This window comes from Antedon bifida, chromosome 6, assembly GCF_963402885.1.
Source record: "Antedon bifida chromosome 6, ecAntBifi1.1, whole genome shotgun sequence".
Classification (NCBI taxonomy): domain Eukaryota; kingdom Metazoa; phylum Echinodermata; class Crinoidea; order Comatulida; family Antedonidae; genus Antedon; species Antedon bifida.
In genome coordinates, this window is record NC_136231.1 from 13,269,212 (window position 1) to 13,292,604 (window position 23,393).

Below are 23,393 nucleotides of genomic sequence, written 5' to 3' on the forward strand. Positions count from 1 at the left end.
CGTTTTTTTTTACAGAAAACCGTCTCAAAGTGCAGTGTCGTGTCGCGCTACCACCAAACGACGCTCATTTTTCTGGATGGTAATCGGACAGGTAATGAGCACCGGAGTAACCCTATCTGCAGATTATACTTCCAGTAAGTCCGATCCGAGAAGACGTTTTCTTCCAACAGAGCTAAGCCTATTGGTCGAGGACTCGAACCCGTGCTGATTGTATGGCTATGGTTTGCGGAAACGTCTCTGTTGACTGTGTTCGTTGATAATGGGAAAAGACATTAATAGCGATAACCGTGAACTGCAGCTCTTGATGGACCGACCGCTAAGTTCTCTACAAACAAACGTCCACATGTCAAAAATTCCTTTTTACATGAAAGCTGACAATACTGGTGAGAAGATATTAAATGAAATATGTCTATGCTATTGAAAAAACTAACTTATAATATAGCAGTGAATTCATTCACAGCAGTACAACTTAATATCCAACTGGGACAAAAGCATGTACAGTTACAATACTAATGTAGGTCTCTGTACTTATAGGTTCTCCTGCGCCGCAACCAAACTCCTCCCCTCCCCCATCTGATGGAAGATGCTGTTAGAAGATACCTATTGTTACATTTCTTATTTTGTGTTTTTATTTCCCTTCTCGCGTCAGGCATGTGAACACTCCGTGGTTTTTTTGTTTTTCCAGAAAGTAACTATATATAGGCCTACTATACATAACAAAAAGTATGTTTTATTTGGATTAACAAGCATATTACGTTAAATGATCACTATTTTTCAAACATTTGATTGGATCAGGTTTTGTTAAAATTAAGAATATTATTATTGGTTTGTTATCAATTTCAACCGGCAAAATAAAAAAGCGGACCAAACTAACTTAAAATATCTTTTTTTTTAAAATTAAGAACCAAGCATATATATAATCTAATAATTACTAATAAATAACATAAGTCATTCAGAATTCAATTAAAATTGGTAAAAGTATTTTCAGAGTGCTATTACCGGTAAGCCTGGTTTTCACTTTTGAAAACGTTTTATCGTGATAATTGTCGTGTACGGTGGGTGCATGAAATGAAAAAGAGAATGAATAAAAGTGGGAAAATCCCACTTACGAAAAAGAAAAGATTCGAATACAACATGGGCATGTTTGTAAATTAATTTTTTGTTCGTGGAACATCAAACCCACGTCGCACCGCGAAACTTATAGAGATGTTTTCAAAATGAAATTCTGGCGTAAAATTATGATTTTCTAAAACTAGTTTTGGCATCATTAAAACAAATTGTTGTGACGTCACGCATAAAAAAGCTTCTAGTGACAGAAAGCCTAACGTAAACAGAAATAATGTATGATCAATAGAAATTGTTTGGCTCCCACTTGGCCTTTAAAGCTCAGGTACAGGCATGAATTTTAAATATATCTGGTAATTATACATAAATCAAATATTTGTAACAGAAATCAAGACGAAAAAACATGAAATTCCTTTAAAATGGTAAAATACAAAATTTAGCAAAATTCTGCTATTAAAAAGCAGTAGTTAGGTAGTTTAAACTAATGTAATAACATGTCTGGTGACTCCATAGAAGGTGAAAAAAGATGGTGGATATACGGTGGATAATTTTTGCTATAGGATGAAAATAAAAGTTGAATAAATATACCAGAAACGTAAAATTCAAGTTATATTACCTATATTTAGTCATTTTTTACCTCACCGTTTATTTTTCATAGTTTTTCAAAAATGCTTCTCTATTTACAACATTTGTGTACAAAAGAATAGAGATTTTACTGTGTAATTAGAACTTTCCCCCCACTGATAAGAAAGTGCTTATTTTCAACAAGCTCGTGTAACACAAATAAAATCCCACAAATTATGAAACATAAGGGAAACTATAGGTTGATAATTATTGGAATGTATGATCAATAGAAATTTTTTGCCCACACCTGGCCTTTAATAAGGAGTTTTTTTTTAGTTGAGTTTATTGTTGCAATACAATGTACAATATAATACAGAACATAAATTAATAGATATAATTGTTTGAGGACTCAAGCCAAGGCTTTAAATTTGGTCCTCCAGATAAATAATTATATATTTAATTATTTAATTTAAGAGAGGAAAAAAAATCATTGATAAGGGCAACGCGTCAGCGATAATTTCAATTTACATAGAAATACACAATTATTTAAATACACAATTATTTACCATAAGTAGTGTAGGCCTACTCATCTCACTTTGTGTATTACATACTTAACTGTTCACACTAATAAAGTGGCATACCCACTTTAAAACAATCATTCGCCTATTGTATAATTGGCTTAAGTTAGGATACATGAGAAAAATCACAATAAACATAATATTTTACTTGTTTATTCTCTTCCAGCATTATCTAAACATTTATTACTTGGTAGAATATGGCTAATAATACATTGAAATGTCCAATAGTATACTAGGCTACAAACAATATTGTAAACATTTAATGCATTTAACATTATTAGTGGTATGTTCCCCTAAAGTAATTAATTAAGTGTTTTACAATACGAACAAAACTGCTTTGAAATTGACACGATATTGATATGATATATTTTCATTTAAAGATGTATTGTCCCTTTGTCAAATTCCAAAAAAATAAAAATAAAAAGATTTCGAAAAAAAGTCGGTCATTTTGAAGTATCATAATAGTTATTAACTTTCACCAAAAATTAGTCGAAAAAAAAATAATTTAACTGAAATACAGAAGTTTTTTGGTTCAAAAAATAACTTTGACTTCCAGTCAAAGTTTTCGATCAAAACATATCTCATAATGCAATGTGCTTATTTGGCTACTCTGTATGCATAATCATAAAACTTCCTCACGATCTGTGTGAAAACACCTTCTTAACCGTGACGAGTTGTAAACAATCCTATAATAGCATCATGCATAATGTATACTCATGGTTTGAAATCTTTGTTTACTTTTCTCTGGACTATTTTCCAGACGAAATGTAATTAAATTAATTTAGCTGTTAATTACGTAAAATTGTTGTTTTTGTCTCAAATTTTCGACTTAAAGTGAATAATTTTAATATTACTTTGATATGGCCAATTAAAATTTAGTATATTTTGACCTTCATTTTTTTGTGTTTTAAGGGACAATACATCTTTAAGTATAATTATATATTTTTGTATAATTCAACCCAAAAGTTTCAATAAAAGTATTTTATCGTTATTGTTAAAAGTATTTTATCGTTATCGTTATCGACACACAAGTAGCAACTAAATATCTTGTATGCCGATAGTCACATTTACGTTGCATTATACCAATTGTATTTAAAAGATACTATAAATAAAAAAAGAAAACAAAAAATAATTGTACAAATTTCAATTCAGTACTATCGCATTAATTCCTAAAAAAATCAATCTCAACAATTTGAGATTTAGATATTGCTTGCAGAATTGTTGAATAACTGTACAAAAATATGTTCTCTGTGGTAATTTTCTTAAGACATACCATTATAGAGACCTACTACTAAGTGGCTTACATTAAAGTTCTGTATGTTCAGGGTGTAATGGTTCGTTTTCATTGATACTAATTTGTGTTTTACATAAGGCTGGAGTGGTAAATTCAAACTGATAGACACAGCGTTCTGGTTCAGTCGCTGATAAAACTGCATTCTCTTTACCACACGTCATCTTCACCTGTAAGAAAATTTCATATTAAATGTTAAGTTATAAACAATACAATCTCAATACAGTTATGATTTAAAGGAAAACCAGAAACAAGACAAGGTAGGTTAAAGTTTTGCTACTAGTTAACTTTAACTCTATTTGCCCCGCACAAACAAATCGATCAACGTGTGCACAAGTATTAAATAACCTTAGTCGAGACGTCAAGAATCTTAGTTCTGAAAAATCATGAAAAATAAAGATTTATGATATCAGACTTTGAAAGACCATCGTGCAATTTAAATGAAGTTATTCACTTCCATTGAGAAAAATAACAAAAACATGATTTTACTTATAAAAGGACAAAATAAACAGTTAAATTTAACAAAAAACTGACATTTTCAGGTAAATAATTTTTTTTGCCGATCCAATTTTTTGTCAAAGTGAATAACTATTATGTGGCAATAAAATGGCCAAAGTGAAGTTAAATAGATCAAGTATGTTAACGTAACTTTTCGCTGAACTATGCTGTTATGCAAATGAGTAGAATGTTGAAGTCATCCATTAAAGTTAACGTTTACATGCTCATGCTAAAGCTCCCTACAATCGCCTATATAACTTATTCAATATAATGAAATTTAAACTGATCATAATTACAGAGAATTTATTTATGTTCAATGACAACTAACCTTTTATTAAAATTATAATAAAACTGTTTGTTAAAAATAGTGTGTAAAACAGCCCAGTTTCTTTTAACATCAATATACAGCTGCTATATGATATTGACACCTTTCAACAGTTTTTAAAATATAAATATTTTTGTATAAAACAGCCCAGTTTCTTTTCATATCAAATATACAGCTGTTATGATATTGAGACTATACAAATAAACAACATACTTTTACCAGTTTTAGATACCTGCAATCATGTTTGGTATTTATAAAATCAACAGACATTAGGCTGTACCAGTAGGGAAACGTAATACAAAATCAACAGAAATCTGTTTTCATTAGATTATGGGCGAGAATTTAAAGAATATTAGGTCATTCTTAATTTAAACAGCAGTACAGCTTGAAATGGTAAAATATCAACAGACAGCAAGGTGTTTCTGTGTAGGTATCTATATATAAATTTATGTAAGGGCAAAATTCAGTAAATCGCGCGTTACTTCAAAATGTTTACTCAATGGTATATAAAGTTGGTTCGTACGCTCGGTACTGATTTTAACCACATGTTGTAATCCTGTTTACTAATTAATTGAGTTAGATAATTAGTTATTGACAATTAAAACAAATTTAGGTTTTGCCCCGATTGTAGTATATACTGTCTAATTGAAAAATACCCGCACACAATAATACAAGGATGCTTCGCATTACAGTACCTATCTCTTTCTACAATAGACCGAGTACAGCATTATACTGTTGAAAAAATACTATTTTGATAGATTTAATATACGTTTATTCATGATTTGCAATGAATGGAACATTCCAATATAACTATTTGGTTTAACAAAAGTAGCTGTAGGTAAATTTATGGCCCTTGACAGTGACAGTTTTAACAAAGTATTAAATTGCAAATGTGTTACTGTATTAAGTGGTATATTATTTATAGGCCTATAAAATATTTTGTAATACTGAGTGGATAAAGAATATATTTAGAAATTGTTCCTCTTTGCACCCATCCTCCCCATCCCTCAATCCTAATGTTATATACAAAACACAAATTGGGTTTGAGTACAAATAAAAAATTTGGACTCATTTTGTGTAAGCTATATCCTTTTGATTTGTGAATTTTGCATCCCATTCACATATTTTTTTACGCAAGTTTTAATCAATTGTTGAATTACAGTACAGTTCACTTTTTTTTTTTAAACAGTAAGGAGAATATTTTGGAATTCATTGGAAGCCTCACTGTTCTATACAAATCAAAAAAATAGTCTGTCCCCCAAAAACATGAAAAATGAAGATTAATAAAATCAGATAATACCACTCATGCCATTATTTGTACCATTACACTCATAAACATTCATTATTTGTATAATATTAAATGTTTTAATGTTGAAAATATTTCATGAGTTAGGTGGAAATTCATAGAAATTCATAATTTGTACAATATATCTAGATCTATAATAAAATAATAATAATAATAAAAAGGCCATATCATCCTTATATATCTTGGATCGGTCAAGCCGTGAACGGACACTAAAGTTTGAATCGAGATTGGCCCACGACGGGCCGTTCACGATAAACTCTTAATAGGATCGGTTCGAGAGGCATGTGAACGGCTATTGAAAGTCGCTCAAGTGCGGATTGTGACCTTAATCGGACCGTACAAGCTTTCTTCCGTGGTCAAATAGGGTAGTATATTTACAGGAACATACATCAATATATAAAATAGAATCAGTAAATATAGCTGCAGTATTATGTAAAAAATCCTGGTGAAAGAGCCGTAGTGTACACATAGTGCCTGTGGAGTTATTGAACTGTTTTCCTGGTCATGTCAAGTCAGTTAGCCCGTGCTAAGTTGGTTATTTCAGAAATACTAAAAAAATAAGTGTGATGTTGTGTGTAGTATTATGGGAGAGGTAGATATAAAAGAGGTAGGTATAAAATGTCTTTGGGATGCTGCAAGCAGGGAGGAGTCTATGTGTTGCTGAAACCACATGCTATTATCCATCTGATAATATGTTTTGAAAAGAGGTTGGTGTGTTCAAAAGTTATTTTTAGTATATAATTTCGGTCGTCTGTTTTTGAACCGCATATGCTTTTTCTTAAACCAATAAAAATAGAACCCCACACACTTACCACCCAACAAGCTCATAGCATGCATATTATAATAATTGTATGTATATTATTAGCAAAGCATGGAAAGCAAAGAATTGGTAAATAAAATGACTTACATTAGTTGATCGATCTGGGCCATTCCAACATCCCTTTCCACGTGTGTACTTCATTAAGCTATATTTATCATCTGGCGGTCCATCCCATTCTCCCCATGTTCTATAATAAACAAAACATTAATGAGATAAATGTATATTATTATCATTATTATACTACAAAAACATTACACGTTATTACAGTACCTAAAAAGTGTAATTAGGAAGCATTCAACATATACCTATCTGAACATGGTAGGCAACATAGTGGAAATTAAAACTTAAATTTATTCATGTTTTTCTGAAAGCTCCGCAAATAATGCAATTTTTAGGCATTATTTAAAATCTGAAATAAACATATAGCAATGAAAAACAGAATTTACTAAAGCAGAACATCTATAATATAACACTAACTAAAAAATAGCACTGTTTGAGCCGAGGTGGCTTTTAATTACTCTTTCATCCATTAAGATGTTAGAATGTGTTCTTTGGGACTGCTGAATGCCGATTTTCAGGAATTCTCATCATTTTTTCCTACATCACAAAGGTCACAGAGAGGTTACAGTTTGCCATTACCCTTCTAATGGAAGGTGTTTATATGACTGTGTACAAAGAGATTTATTTAAAATGCAATTCAAATTTACTTACCCTAATGATGTTTCTGTACCACCATTTTTAGGTCTTTGTGTTGATTTATCAAATGGACATAATTTGTAAGTATACCTACAATTAAAGAAATTACTATAATATAATAAATACTAATATAGGCATTACTACTCCAGAAATAGATTTTAGTAAATTTTGTATAGTACAATACAAGGCAGTGTCAGCAGCTTATAATTAATTCCAACCTCTGATAGAAAGGGGTTCAAAAGTGTGAAACACTGAATCAGTAATGTATGTCTGGACAATTAAGAAGACTAATGTCCTCAAAAGATGTGTTGCCAAGTAGAATACAATCCTAATAAAAGTTGGAATCTATGGAAAAGTACACTTGAGTTTCAATAATTTTTCGATGTATCTTATACAAGGAATATAGTGTAAGCTTCTAAATGTAGAAGTCCACAATCATATCAAGCCAATATGACAAATTGTTATTGTATATAATATTTCATACTGTGAATTTAAAACTATATACATGTTTTTAAATCATTAGACATACTCTCGATCTGTATATTCAAAACACTGATCTTGAAGAATGGCAAATTCTTGATCAGGCCCAAAATCTTTGGTTTGTAGTTTCTCTAAAGTACTGATTTGATTATTGATATCATTGTACTTCTTATTCGCTTCATCATATTCAAGTCTAGCATTATCAGCCACTGAAAAATTGAATGAAAGATTGAAAATCATTTTATTCACAAAGTGGGACTTCTTTTATCTGAGAAGAAAGAATAAAAAGACTGAATTCAAGTAAAACATTACTCTCTTTCTGACATTTTGAACACTAAAGGTTCAGCTAGGAGTTAAAATATAAATATACATTGTGGACGAATATTATTATCTTAATTTTATCAACATTGTAATATATCTGCACCATACCAATCTTCTCTCAAATGGTCAAACTGCTACGCCACCCGTAGTCCATGTGAATCTAATGGCTTACCTTCTATAAGTTTCTTTGTGTCTTCATTCCAATCTGGCATTTCTCCTTCTTCATCTTGTTCCATCTTTTTCCTTCTTTCCTTGTTTCTTCTAACAGCATCCTTAATTTCTTGTGATTTTCTTAGATCCTCATCTTCATGGGCTTCATGATCATGTTCGTCTTCGTCTTCATCATAATCTTCATAATCATCAACATCTTCATCATTCACTGGGTGTTGTGTTGAGGCGACATCAGGTGGTGGTGGTAAGTCTGTGGCTTCTATGTCTTCCCCATCATGTTTTTCATTTTGCTAAAATATTGCAATAGAAACAACATTATGCAAAATATTGCACTATAATGTTTTAAAAGGCTTTATAATCTATGATTAGTTGGCTATTTTAACACATGATTAGGGATAGAATTAAACTGGTAGAGATGTGTACATATCTGTATCTGTATTATTCATGTTGCATGTTACCAGTCATTTTACTTTGAGAAATACGAAAATTATTAATACAAAGTTTAAAACAAAATAAAATCATCTACCTTATTTAATTCTGAAAAAATGATTTTAAATCCACCATCAGTCCAAAGTCTTGTAATAAATGATTCTTTATCTACTTGATCTTGACCAAGTATATTCTAAAAAAAACATCATAACATTATGCAACAACAAGTATGTTGAGTGTCAGCGGCAACCATGATCAAAAAGGTTGGCCCAATGAGTTCTACGGGCAATGCAGTGAGCCAAATTATTACGCCGGTAAACAAGCTTATTACATCAGTACATTTTATACAAATTCTTGATCGATACAATCGCCATAAGTTAGCTCATTGACTATATGTTTTATTTATTTGAGGAAAGGTAAAGCGAAGCCATAATAATTTGAATTCTTCAGAATGGTTACCATGGCTTCCTCCTGTGACACAGCACCATCATGATCAGTGTCAAAACCTTGAACTTTCATAATCTCTTCACTGGTTAAACTACAAAATAAAAATGTAATAAAAGGACATGACAATAATGATGTAACAATTAGTCTTGAAACTGTGTTATATACTAGAAAGACATTAATAAACTTACATGGAATCATTATTAGCATCCAGTTGATCAAAAGCAGTAGTTGCGGTTTCTCTTTCCAATTCCTTCTTTCTTATTTTTACTTCTTCTTTCCATTTATTTTCATGCTCTTCTTTTGATTTTTTCTCTGGTTCTTCAGCACGTATTTTTATTGCTTTAAACAAAATTACAATTAGATAGAACTCTATAAACTTTGTCTAAAAGTATTTATTTATTGCGATATATTGAAAAATGTCAAAAATATAAGCTAAACATGCTATACATGAAATTGTTTAAAAATCTAAAAAGATAAAATAACAATAAAAATATAAAAAGACCATGAAACATACAAAATTCAAATCCACTAAAATGGGGGAAAAACAACAAGGCATTTAAATTACTGTAGGCAGATACATTTTTAATCCAAACATAGTCATTCAACAGTTTGACAATTGTAAGAATAGCAGACCTCTTAAACCTTTCTATTTTAAAGGTATGACCAAAGTTTTTCAGAACCAATTGATATTATTAAGGATCTTACATTAAATTGGTAAAAGAAAATGTCTATATCTATCTGAATTCATAAAAGTCAACCAACGACTAAATATTTAAAGATATTATGTCACCATAAAAAATATATATTTTTTTCAATTTTTTGTTGAATATGTCATTTTAATGTCACGTAATAATTATTCACTTTGACCAAAAACTGGATCGAAGAAAAAAATTATTTACCTAAAAGAATGGAATTTAAAGCAAAAAATATTTAAATTGTCTGTCAAACAATGGTTTTTCGTTAAAGTTAACCATTTCGTTGAGTGAATGAGTGAAATAATTTTTTTTTACAGAAGTAAATAACTTTCTTAAAACTGAAAAATGGCCTATTTAAAAGTCTTTAATCTTTATTTTTCATGTTTTTGGGGGACAATACATCTTTAACAATTGCTTTGTTAGTATATTGTACCTTCCTTGTCTTCTTTTAGTTGTTCAGCAGATTGTAATTCAACTTTTAGATGCTGTAATTGTTCCTATAAAAAGATAAGAATATACTGAATAGATAAGAAAATGTTACATTGGTGGCGTGACAATATAAATAAAGGATGATAATAAAAGTGACTATGGGGGAAGTGTCAACATGATGATGAAGATGGCAAAAACAGTGACAGCGGTGGAAGACAGTATATTTATAAAGATGATTGACAAGCAGAGTGAGAATGATGCCAATGTCCAATAACATAATGATGAAGATGACAAAAGCAGTGACAGTAGGAGAAGACAGTTTAGTTATAAAGATGATTGACAAGCAGAGTGAGAATGATGCCAATGTCCAATAACATGATGATCAAGATGACAAAAGCAATGACAGTGGAGGAAGACAGTTTAGTTATAAAGATGATTGACAAGCAGAGTGAGAATGATGCCAATGTCCAATAACATGATGAAGATGACAAAAGCAGTGACAGTGGGGAAGACAGTTTAGCTATAAAGATGATTGACAAGCAAAGTGAGAATGATGCAAATGTCCAATAACATGATGATGAAGATGACAAAAGCAGTGACAGTGGGGGAAGACAGTTTAGTTATAAAGATGATTGACAAGCAGAGTGAGAATGATGCCAATGTCCAATAACATGATGATGAAGATGACAAAAGCAGTGACAGTGGGGAAGACAGTTTAGCTATAAAGATGATTGACAAGCAGAGTGAGAATGATGCCAATGTCCAATAACATGATGATCAAGATGACAAAAGCAATGACAGTGGGGGAAGACAGTTTAGTTATAAAGATGATTGACAAGCAGAGTGAGAATGATGCCAATGTCCAATAACATGATGATGAAGATGACAAAAGCAGTGACAGTGGGGAAGACAGTTTAGCTATAAAGATGATTGACAAGCAAAGTGAGAATGATGCAAATGTCCAATAACATGATGATGAAGATGACAAAAGCAGTGACAGTGGGGGAAGACAGTTTAGTTATAAAGATGATTGACAAGCAGAGTGAGAATGATGCCAATGTCCAATAACATGATGATGAAGATGTGACAGTTTCTAAAATCAAGTGTCTGTGTATGAAATCTATAAATATTAAAAGTATGAATTATGTTAAAAATATGTCAAACAATTTTCCCATACATGTATTTATTGTTATATTTAACAAAACAAAATCATCTTCTTACTTCTCTTTCTTTGCGCTTTGTTTGGCCAGTTACTATGTAAGATAGCCGTATGTCAAAACCTTCATTTTGAAGTAACGCTTCCCTATGACGATTCTCTCTATCCGCTTTTCCAAGCTCTTTGCAAGTGTTTACACACTGTGTTGATCCTTTGTTTTCATCAGTAGCATCACAGCAGTCACATATGCCATCATTCACCCATGACGATGGTATATACTTAGGTCGATGTCCAGCATTAGTACAGTGAAATTTTCCATTAGGACAAGCAGAGGTACCTAATATAAGTGCATTATGGTCAAATTTAGATTTTTAACTCCTAGTCATTAAACAAATTAATTTTAGTGAATGTACAGTATTAGCTTTAAAAGATGTGAATTTATTGAAAGTTACATAAACAAGAGCATTTACTTTACGCAACTTTCACATGATATTATTGAAAATACAGGTAAAAAATGATATAAAAAAGTTCATAATTTAAATCATTGGCGATACCTGAGTACTATGTTATCTACTGTATGGCATATCAATAATGACACAAGCAATAAGTTCTTCTAACAACAATTACTGCTTATCAGCAATTTATTCTAAATAGTATGTGGCACATGCAAGGGAAATCAGACATCTATATATAAATTATGGTTAATTCTGACATAGGCGAGCACAATGCAAAAACTTCGGTACAAATCTCCTCCATGGATACCTACCTTATTTATCTCAGATGTACCGCGAAACGTAGATTTGATAACATTAGTTTTCACATCGACGCTATTGTTCCACTTTTGTCTTTTACAACAACAAAATTTAGCGTTACCTATCGAAATTTGTGGATATCACAGGGTTATTTTCACACACTCGCGCTGTTGTTCAACTGACTTCCGGGTCCGTCACTTCCGGCATAATGGCCGTTGGTGGGGCCATTCAATATTAAATAAAAAAATATTTTAGTGGTTCAACGTATCGTGAACTACTGAAATTAATTTGTTTTAGATATTCAACTAATCAATTATATTGATTAAAGGCATTTACTTTACGTGAACTTGTTTTAGTAATTTAACTTTTACTGAAGGCCTTTACTTTTATGTGAACTACAATGTGATTTTAGTGATTCAACGGAATCATGAACTACAATTTTTGTTTTAGATATTCAAATATCAATTATAAAGGCCTTTACTTTACGTGAAATACAATTTGTTTTAGTAATTTAACTAATCATTTATGCTATTTATTAATCATTTTATCAAATTTAGGTGCGATTCAATGTTACTGTAGGAGGCCATACCTACCAGGGAGACACCTTTACTGTTTATTGATTATTTCTGTTGCTTGCTCTATTTATAATTATAAATGGTGTCTACTACGACCGAAATATAAGTAGGCTACGAAAGTTGTTATTTGATCATTTTGTTCCAAAATTAACAAGATGCTGTTGTCATGATATATTGTGATACAAATGTTAAAGCCTCGCTCACTGTCACCAACGTTGATAAACTATGCTTTTGGTTTCTTGGTACGGTCACGTTAGAGACTGTTTCAGTGATTGATGACCCCTATTAACGGTTTCCTCCTGTGTGTAATGTTCAGATAATATATATAATATTATAATATGTATATTATACATACTGTTCTTTACAATTATATTATTTGCATTAATACCAATTGTTGTAATACCAATTGTTGAAAGTTTTTACATCATTACAGGGAGAATTAACAGTTGAATACTGTTGAATTGAATTGAATTGAATTGAAAATAAAAAAATATTTTAGTGGTTCAACGTATCGTGAACTACTGAAATTAATTTGTTTTAGATATTCAACTAATCAATTATATTGATTAAAGGCATTTACTTTACGTGAACTTGTTTTAGTAATTTAACTTTTACTGAAGGCCTTTACTTTTATGTGAACTACAATGTGATTTTAGTGATTCAACGGAATCATGAACTACAATTTTTGTTTTAGATATTCAAATATCAATTATAAAGGCCTTTACTTTACGTGAAATACAATTTGTTTTAGTAATTTAACTAATCATTTATGCTATTTATTAATCATTTTATCAAATTTAGGTGCGATTCAATGTTACTGTAGGAGGCCATACCTACCAGGGAGACACCTTTACTGTTTATTGATTATTTCTGTTGCTTGCTCTATTTATAATTATAAATGGTGTCTACTACGACCGAAATATAAGTAGGCTACGAAAGTTGTTATTTGATCATTTTGTTCCAAAATTAACAAGATGCTGTTGTCATGATATATTGTGATACAAATGTTAAAGCCTCGCTCACTGTCACCAACGTTGATAAACTATGCTTTTGGTTTCTTGGTACGGTCACGTTAGAGACTGTTTCAGTGATTGATGACCCCTATTAACGGTTTCCTCCTGTGTGTAATGTTCAGATAATATATATAATATTATAATATGTATATTATACATACTGTTCTTTACAATTATATTATTTGCATTAATACCAATTGTTGTAATACCAATTGTTGAAAGTTTTTACATCATTACAGGGAGAATTAATGTACATTTTGTTTACAAATAAATAAATCTATTGAGTAATTTTTCCCCTTTACGTTCCTAACCACAGATTGCTGTCAAGTGTCCATACATCATTACTGACAGGGGACGTAATCAATCATAATTGATATACATTTCGCATCTTACCAAACTTATTTTCAGTACAGGTTCAAATCTCACACACACATTCGGCGGAAGACCAAATATAATAATTAGCCTATATTGTTCTCTATTCGTACATTTTTTTAACTCTAATTTGCTACATTACTCTGGAAGCGATATTTTTGGCGTACCTAATTTATGGACCACCATGAAACATCACAAAATAAACATACATTATTCATCAGTCATATGCATAGGTGTCACCTGGGCTTCAATTTTCAGAGGCGTTGGTCATGTTTTTGAGGACCATTCGGGTACAACCACTAGAGGGTGCGCGAGCGAACCCTCTAGTAAGTTGGAATTTTCAAAATTGAGATTTTTCAAATACTGACAATTATACATAATCCAAGATTTAAAATGTTGAAAAAAATATCTTGATACCATGTCTACTTCCAGAGATTCTAAAGTGTTGGTTGTCAATGCTTTTAAAGTTAAGTAACAGGAAATGACAAATACAAAAAAAAATAAACAGGGCGTTTAAGTTTACGCCTTAGAAAAAGGGTATTGATAATATAAAGTTTGCGGTACACCACGTGTGTTAGTTCTGAAAAGAACTGTTGAGTTTCTCGACGTTTCGATCAATATACTTTGATCGTCCTCAGGAGTGAGAATGCAGAAAGTCCAGGAAACTTGGAATATAAGTGGGAAGGGTGGGACTGGTGTGAAAGCCAGAAACAATGGCAAGTTCACACAGTGGGAGGGATTGAAACTTGCTATAGAAGAGCATTGTTTCTGATAGGTGTGAAAAGCAGGGTGAGACAAGCTAAAAACAATAGCATTGTCTCAAAGTTGGGTGTGGACTGGCCAAACAAGACCATGTGTCCAGACTGGGTTGTGAAATGTAAACTGGCCAGAAACTATGGCATTGTTTACTGTCGATGAAGATTCTTGTTGAATAAAGATAGCCAAATGTCACTAATAACAAATCCAATATCTTGATGAACAGTGTTGTGTTTGTAGATTTCAATCAGAAACAATGCTCTTCTATAGCAAGTTTCCATTCACTATTGTTCTTGAGAAACAATGCTCTGCTATAGCTAGTTTCAATCCCTCCCACTGTGTGAACTTGCCATTGTTTCTGGCTTTCACACCAGTCCCACCCTTCCCACTTATATTCCAAGTTTCCTGGACTTTCTGCATTCTCACTCCTGAGGACGATCAAAGTATATTGATCAAAACGTCGAGAAACTGAACAGTTCTTTTCAGAACTAATAACACATGTGGTGTACCGCAAACTTTATATCAACATTCAATTTCGCCATGCAAACCTTCAAACAATATATCAAAAGGGTATTCTAATTGTTTTATTTCAATGAAACTTCGCACCTTTGTTAATTAACTATTGTTCTATTATTAAATATTATGCATTATTTTCATTAAAAACAATCCACTAGAACACTTTCAACTCACCATTTTATTAACCAACATACCACACAAAATCTTAAGATTTATGCATTTATTTGTATCAAAATAGAAAAAACTCAAGGTAATGTAAATAAATATTGGTTCAGCTATCATTTTCTGTAAACATTTTTTAAAAATTAAAATTTTCAGCCTTTTATTGTTTTTGCCTGTCACATGCGACTTATGTCCGATTTCGCTTGCATGTGCCGCATAAGTTATAATTATAATATTTCAATCTTACATTCTATCTAGTAATAGAAGTTAAGTATATAGAATGGGATGCTTACCTGGTTCATCAGAGCTATCTTTGCAATCACAGTAATCATCATTCACTTTACTAAACGGAATCTTACCGGAACCATCTATACAAGTAAACCATGATGAGTCACTGTAAAATGATTCTTCTGTTTAAAAAAACAAAAAGAATATTAAAATTTGTATGGAGGGTGTAAAAATTAAATATTTAGGATTAAAAAAACCACAGGCTATGCTCATGCTAACCATTCGCGTTTTCGCAAATTGCGATTGGAGTTGTCAATTTGCGAAAAAAAAAATTATATCATTCGCAAAAACTCAAAATTCGTCCGCTTAGGCTTCAAATATTAAAGTTTTATGTAAACCACAACGACTTCGTCGCCACCAGCCTATAATAAGTGACAGCGATGTAGCGTTACTTGCCATCAACAACGTTTTTCGCGTCACACTTGAACAAAGTAAAACGAGTTTTCCGTTAGGAGGCTTATTAATTGTACAGGCGCGTTATCTGTAAATGTACACGCGCCCAACTAAGGAGAATTTATTTTATGAATAGACATGCGCAGTAATTGTAATTACAAACAAACAAACTGCGCATGTGTATAGATGAAAATATGCTGCATGGACATTCCGACGTCATAGTTCGTTTGTGGTGTGTCTTGTTACAATGTTTTCGCGAGTGAATAAGAAGCATATAAAACACAAACCAAAACTATTTATTATTTTATATTGTTTGTGATAAATAACTTTATCCTGACGCCGATCATACATGACTCGGCTGTGGCATAGCCGTGACGACTGGTATCGTGTCAGGTTGGTGAGGCTGCAGTATATAGGCCTAACATATTTTAATGCGGTCATGTTTTATTTGTATTTTAATCACAAATTTTGAATGAATAAAGATAAAAACAATACAAGACAACAACCTATATATTTACGTTTAGACAATGTGTACTTGGGTACATTGATGAAAATTTCTGAAGGCTAGAAATGATTTTATATGCCTAGTAGTTTGGTAAACATTTGATGGGATTTTTCCCAAGAACATGAAAACTCGTCTTGATATGATAGGCTAGCTTCTCCGCAAATCAAACATTGAATGGATCATTTATTATGCGGAGATAATTTGATTTAATTCCCACCCAGACCCTGTCTGTCCTGTTTTGTGTGTAGCCCTGTTGTGTGCTGGTCGGTGGTGGTATGTACCTTATTGGCGTTTTATTTGGCGGGTCAGACGTACGAGTTGAGTAGGCCTACGAAGGGCCAGGACTAAACAATTAATAAACAAAACAACTTGGCAACACGATTTTATATTTCAACAGTTGTTCAGTCTCGATCGTACATTCAGCACTGTATGTACTCGATCTTTTTCATTTTGAAACAAAATGATCATTGGTTGATTTTGAAATCCATATTAACATACCGCCCGTCCCATATAGCCAAATACGGTATGATAACCTACGTCATTCTTATCAGATGTTTGCGGTCTGAAAATCAATTTCTATACGTGTTTCACAAGTCTGTATTTTCAGACAAAAATCACGGTCGAAATAAAAACAAATAAATAAAAAAAAAAAGACAATAAATTTATACAGACTTGGGGCAAGTCTATACCACATTATCCATTGTTTACTAATAAACCTGAAAGTTGTAATATGCCTAGGCCTTACCTAGTAATTTTGGTATTGGATATCCCAGATGATGTACGCTCAAGATTTTGTGTATAACTTAATATTAGCTTAAATAGCGCCCTCTATATAATTTTTAATTATTATAGGATGCCCTCTATTGTTTACCTGCAATTTTGTTTTTTCAACTTGGGACCTCTGCAGGATGATGATACCCACATTGATGACAATTGTATATTATTTCTTTATTAAAAATACGAAACTCATATGTTGGACTTATGGATATAATGCAAATTACTTAGTGCATGCTTTAAACATTAGTAACTACACCCTCTATTGTTGAAAATGATCATTTTTTAGTCACGCGAACGAGGTAAACAAGTTACGCCCTCTGTTGGCCGCTTGGCGAATGCACGAAATAAAAACAAGGTTTTCGAAGTAATAAATTGAATATAAAATTAAGTTTTTTTAGTAATTTATTATATATATTATATCAACTTTGTCAATATCAATAAAATATGGATTGTTAAACACCTTTAAAAACTTGATAAATACCAAAAAAAATGAATATGAATTTGGTCTAAAGTGAGAGTTTCGGCCCACAAAGTGGGATGTTTCGACCCAAAAGTGGGCCGAATCGTCCCACCAAAAGTGGGCCGAATCGTCCCTGAATCAATAGACTTAATGACCTGTGAGAGTGAGGCCTCCATACTTTTATCGGCAGGCCTAGCAATGATTTTCGCGAATAAGCTGGCGATGTATTTCTGAAGGATGCTCAATATTAATTGATTAAAAACAGTTAAATAACAAATTATCGATTTTTTTTTTACAATTTTATGCTAGCATATCATGATGTTGTACACAACTTGTGAGTAGTTTGGATGAGGATTTTGAGTAATTTTAAGTGGTGGGTATGAAACTGCATTAGCGCCTCCCAAAGAAGAGATTCTACTCTTGGCTGGGCTCGCACTGGCCGATCGCCAAGTCGCCATGGGCGAAAACATTTCCAGATTGGCGAAAAATAAAACGGCTACTTTAGCCATTTTGGCGATGACATATGATAAAATAGATAATCAAATAATCATTTTGGCGAAAGCATAAAGTCCAACTAAAAGGTCCATTTGTCGATCTCCAGGCATTTATTTTGTTCGTTATAATGTTGTTTACTTCAAGCTCCATTTTCATCAACTTGTTTTGTTGTACCAGGCGTCTCTTTGTTATTTCAATATGATGGAGGTATACTGCACAAAGAGACAGACATTACACGGCACATGGATGAATTGGAGTCTACCCAAACTATCACATGTTGCGCTGCACAAACGATCGATGACAGCCGGCGGTCGGCTATTTACCGGGATTGTCTATTTTTCAATAGGGGTGTACTTTTCAGATTCAAAAGAAACATAGTATCTTAATGAATGATCTTATCGAAATCTATATTTATGCGTTATACATTTTAGGTTCCAATAATGTAGTTTCATATTTTACCCTTAACACTTTGACTGCCAGAGGTTTTTCCAGTTAGAAACTGCCACCACCAGCGTTTTTAGCCCAATTTGATGTTTTTGTTAAAGCTGATTGAAACTATGTATGTGATCTGATTTATATGTAATTTAGACTAAAATAATCATGAAGATTTTAGCTTTACAATGGTACCAAGAACAATTTTCAAATCGCAATATGTAAATCGTAATAGTAAAATGAAAGTAACCCACTTTTTGAGTTTTTCGTAGTTTCGCGCAAGAAAGTCGAGATATTGGCGATTTTGTGCAAGACATCACAATATGAAAATATCGCCCGCTGAGATCAACAAACAACGAAAAAGTTACTTACACGGCACCGATAGGCATATAAAAACAAGTTATCACTATCGAAAAATGTATTACATTTTATTTAATCATAAATCTTACATCAATGTTTCGCCAAAATCCACATAGTAAAGACACTAGGCCTAGTTAACCAGGCCTAAAGTTGGTCCGGAACCGTTTTACGACTAGACCTAGGCTAGCCTAGTATTACTAGCCTAGCTAGTACTGATGATAATATCCATACCATTTCTAAACAAGTTTACTCGGTCACTTTCAATGAAACACCAAAACAATTATGGGAATACATACAATAATAAAATTAAAGACTTCATATTGAAAATGACTCCATTATTTTTTATTCAGATAACAAACAAACATGTACAAGTCAATCCACAAAAACCTTTGTAAATTCTTCGACGGCATAGCTAGCGCGCGACCGATACACAATGCGCCAAGCCATCGCTCTACGCGCTACTGTGATGCGCAGTGTTTGTTATTTCGACAGGTACCATTTTGACAGTCGTTCGTAACCAGATTAGTTACTTTCAAATAGTAAAATATTGACGGTCCAGACCGAATATAGTGTCCATATTTATAGAATATACCAATAATTAACCTATCTACCGGAATTCGTAAAAAAACGCGAAACACGAAGATCTTCGTGTTTGGCAGTCAAGCGTTGTGTTTACAAACACGAAGATTCTCGTGTTTGGCAGTCAAAGTGTTAATAAAGTTTCCTCGTGCGTGCAGTACGTCAGTAGAGTAAACAAAACAACATTCAGGAAATGGTAGAGTCTAACGGGGATTTAGCTAAACACACACATGCATTTACAGTATTGCGGACTATATAAACAGCAAGGCCGGCCGCCGGCTTCTATGTTGTTGAGTAATATATAATCGGGCCGGGATGGTATAAATTTCTCCCCCGACGCCTTGGCCTATATTTTATCTGCACGTTCAACAACGATACTATACGTTTGCTAAAAATATCTTTAGGATATACGACGTACCGACATAATTGTGTAGGCCTAGGCCTGCGATACTGCACTTTCGCACCTCTTGAGCATACCAAATTTAAAAACATTCATGCGGTGATGGTGGGTGACCGTGAAAGTCTTAGGACACGATTTTCGCGTAGTACGGAAGCCATCAGCCAAGCGTAAAAAACAAAAATAACATAGCGTTCAGGGGATTTCAGAAAACTGTAAAATGTTTCTTATTAAATTGATAACTGTATGAATGCTGTATGATTAAAAACAATTTGAACAATTGTTTTGATCATATAAAATACAACACCAATTATTTTTTTGAATCATATATATAGGCCTACAGTGATTTAGGCATGGCTCTCTCTCCCCAAATGCCTTACAAAAACGTTCAGGGAACAATGTATAGACCTATTGACATAGATAAATTAACTATTGTTTTTACCATTATATTTCAACAATTTTTAATTTTGGCTAATGACCGATTCATTTGGCTAAATAAAAAAATTGGACTTTAGCCATTTTGGCTATAGATTAACTGATTTGACTAAAAAAAATATTTTGACTTTCACCAAATGGCTAAACAAAATGAAATGTATTGTTAGTGCTACCCCAGCTTGGCCTCTATTCTACTAGAGGCCTCATCAAGTACATAATAGGCCTAGCCTAGGCCTAGTTTATTAAATTATTGTGTATCACGAACCCGTGGAAAGAATATTTATTTTATGGTGAACAAGTATAAATCCAATTCGTTTACTTGGAACTGATCATCTTTCTTTATTTTTATAATGGCCCCGATGGTCTAATTATATTATTGGCCCGAATGTAGTCCACGCGCGTTGGTACCCGATCGTCTTTAAAAAAAAGCCTGATCGTTTGGCCCCGATCATCTGTCAATCGTATGAATACAGGTCAACCTGTACCCATGCCAACTCGTACCCACCAACTCGTACCCAAATTTTGGCTTAATCGTACCCAAAATTTTGGCTCACCCGTACCCATCATTGGCTGGCCCGTACCCAAGTTTAATGCTATTTAAAGTATATTTATATTACATTTAAACCCAGTTTTATTAAATTTTTAGATAACAATCATATGTTCGATATTATAATGGCAAAAACTATTGACCTAAAAAGTATAATAATATGTACAGACTCGTACGAAAAAAGCACAGCTTTCATCGTATTTGGGTACGTCGTATTTGGTCAAGTTAATACTTGAGGGCACTGTTTTACATGGAAGATCAGAGCCATATATATATATGGCTCTGTGGAAGATGTCAGTGGTCGGCTGTGCTGCATTCTATTTTTTTTCATTTATAAATAGTTATTATTAATCTATTATTTACTACGAATAGTAGTACACCAAAATTGAAATACCCACTAGTTTGTGATGATGAAAACTTGAATTATTAAAAGTAAACATGAATATCTTTTATACATAATTTGTATTTTCATTTTATCTTACAGATAATGAAGTAAAATGTGCTTTTTGAAAATCGTTTTAAAACTAATGGTTTTTGTTGTTTTGTTTTGCAAGTTTTGGAAAATATTAAACTGTTTTAACATTTCGAAAATATTTAATACATTTTTAAGTAGTCACTCGTATTTTAAAATCACGAAACTATTTAAGTGGATACCAGCCTCATTGCTGCTATGAGCATTTAGTAGTAGATTATCTTTTGCCGTTTATCTAGTATACAATGACGGATGTGAGAATAATGATAAAAGGTAACCTCCAATAATTTAACATTTAATTACAAACGACGACATTTGCTGTTATTACGTTTTCATTTTATAATGATTATTACTGTATTATTATGACTAAAAACCGAAATAAATACTACAAAAACTTTAAAAAAAATCATCTTACCGCTGACAGATAAGTAAGTACTCAGACACGTGTAGGTAGGCCTTCAGAACGTTTATATTATTTTAGTAAATAAGACGACATCCGTTGCCATGGAAAAACGATCGTAGTTCATTCATTTGTCTTATTTGACACATTATAGAATGCATATTTTTTTTTAGAAAAGGGAATCCCTCGTCAGCAAAAACACGTAGCTGTAAGTTATTGAGGAAACATCTACCAAAAATGTTTAATTACCGTAAACAAACAGATAATTTTACTGAATTATTTAAGAAAAAAAATAAATAGAAAACGATCATACGCCACATTGCGTTGTCTATTTTTTGACACACTACAAATGGACCCGTACAAATGCGTTTTTTTTTTATATTAAAGAGGAATCCCCATTCAGCAAAAACACGTAGCTGTTATAGAAGAAAATCTGCCAAAATGTTTAATTGCCTTACAGTACGTGTATATGATCATTTCACTGAATTATTAATAAATAAAATATATGGAAAACGATCATACGTCATTACTGAGTCGTCTCTTTGACGCCCTATAAATGCGTGTTTTTTATAATAAAAGGTTAATCCCGGTCAGCAAAAACACGTAACACGAAATCTACGAGTAATACGACCCCATAGCCCTCCAGGCTTTTTGCTTAAAATAAATGTTACAAATATATGCCTAATTAAACGAAGTTTACAATCAAATCAATGGTCATTTTTATTAGCACACATTTCACCGAGACCTGTAAAATAAAAAAACAATTTAAATATAAAAATATTCATACGGCAAAAGCATACCACTAGTTTTGCGCCGATCAAATCATTACAAGTAATTATTCAAATTGGGTACGAATAGGCCAAATAATGGGTACGAGTAAGCCAAAAATGGGTACGGGTAAGCCAAATAATGGGTACGAGTAAGCCAAATACTTGGGTACGAGTAAGCCAAATATTTAGGTACGGGTTGGTTTGGGTACGGGTTAGCCAAAGTGGGTACGAGTTGACCAATTATTTGGGTACGGGTTAGCCAAGTTGGGTACGAGTTGGCATGGGTACGGGTTGGTTTGGGTACGGGTTGACCAGCACCGAATCGTATCCTAGGGCCTAGCCTTCCTAGCTAGGCTAGGGTAGGGGGTCTAGCCTAGGCCTACTTACTAGATATTGAAACACCTCTCAATCTTGTGCCGTCGCAGCATGAACATTGAAAAATAATTAGAAAACATAAAGGCAATACAGACACTGAAGTCGGATAAGTCTTCATTGTGAACGTTAAACTTATTTCAAACAGAAAAAAAGCCGGCTTTATCTTCGTTACATTACTTTATGCGGGCTGCAAAAATGTAAAAACGTGTAAAATAATCGCCAATGAAGTAGTAGCGCGCCCTCAATATCATAACACAGAGCAATTTTTTGAGCTTATTGCAATTTTGTCTC

General features: G+C 32.6%; 1 protein-coding gene across 1 annotated transcript; it reads right to left on the reverse strand.

Moving 5' to 3' along the window:
• Positions 1-2,344: 2,344 nt before the first annotated feature.
• On the reverse strand, positions 2,345-23,308 carry LOC144845442 (glucosidase 2 subunit beta-like). The gene is made up of 12 exons (XM_078702786.1): positions 23,115-23,308; positions 15,711-15,827; positions 11,337-11,608; positions 10,120-10,183; positions 9,180-9,330; positions 9,004-9,082; positions 8,642-8,737; positions 8,117-8,405; positions 7,673-7,832; positions 7,159-7,233; positions 6,535-6,634; positions 2,345-3,668 (listed from the first exon to the last, which is right to left on the reverse strand). The coding sequence occupies exons 1-12, from the start codon at positions 23,218-23,220 to the stop codon at positions 3,513-3,515; spliced, it is 1,665 nt and encodes a 554-aa protein (XP_078558912.1). The 5' UTR covers positions 23,221-23,308; the 3' UTR covers positions 2,345-3,512.
• Between the last annotated feature and the right edge of the window lie 85 nt (positions 23,309-23,393).

Excerpts from the sequence above, each read along its gene's own strand:
- LOC144845442 (XM_078702786.1), bottom strand. The coding sequence starts at position 23,220 with ATGAAGACTTATCCGACTTCAGTGTCTGTATTGCCTTTATGTTTTCTA. Across the intron at positions 15,828-23,114 it reads GAGAGGTGTTTCAATATCTA|AAGAATCATTTTACAGTGAC; the intron begins GTAAGTAGGCCT and ends TTTTTTAAACAG. Across the intron at positions 6,635-7,158 it reads GGTACAGAAACATCATTAGG|AACATGGGGAGAATGGGATG; the intron begins GTAAGTAAATTT and ends TGTTTATTATAG.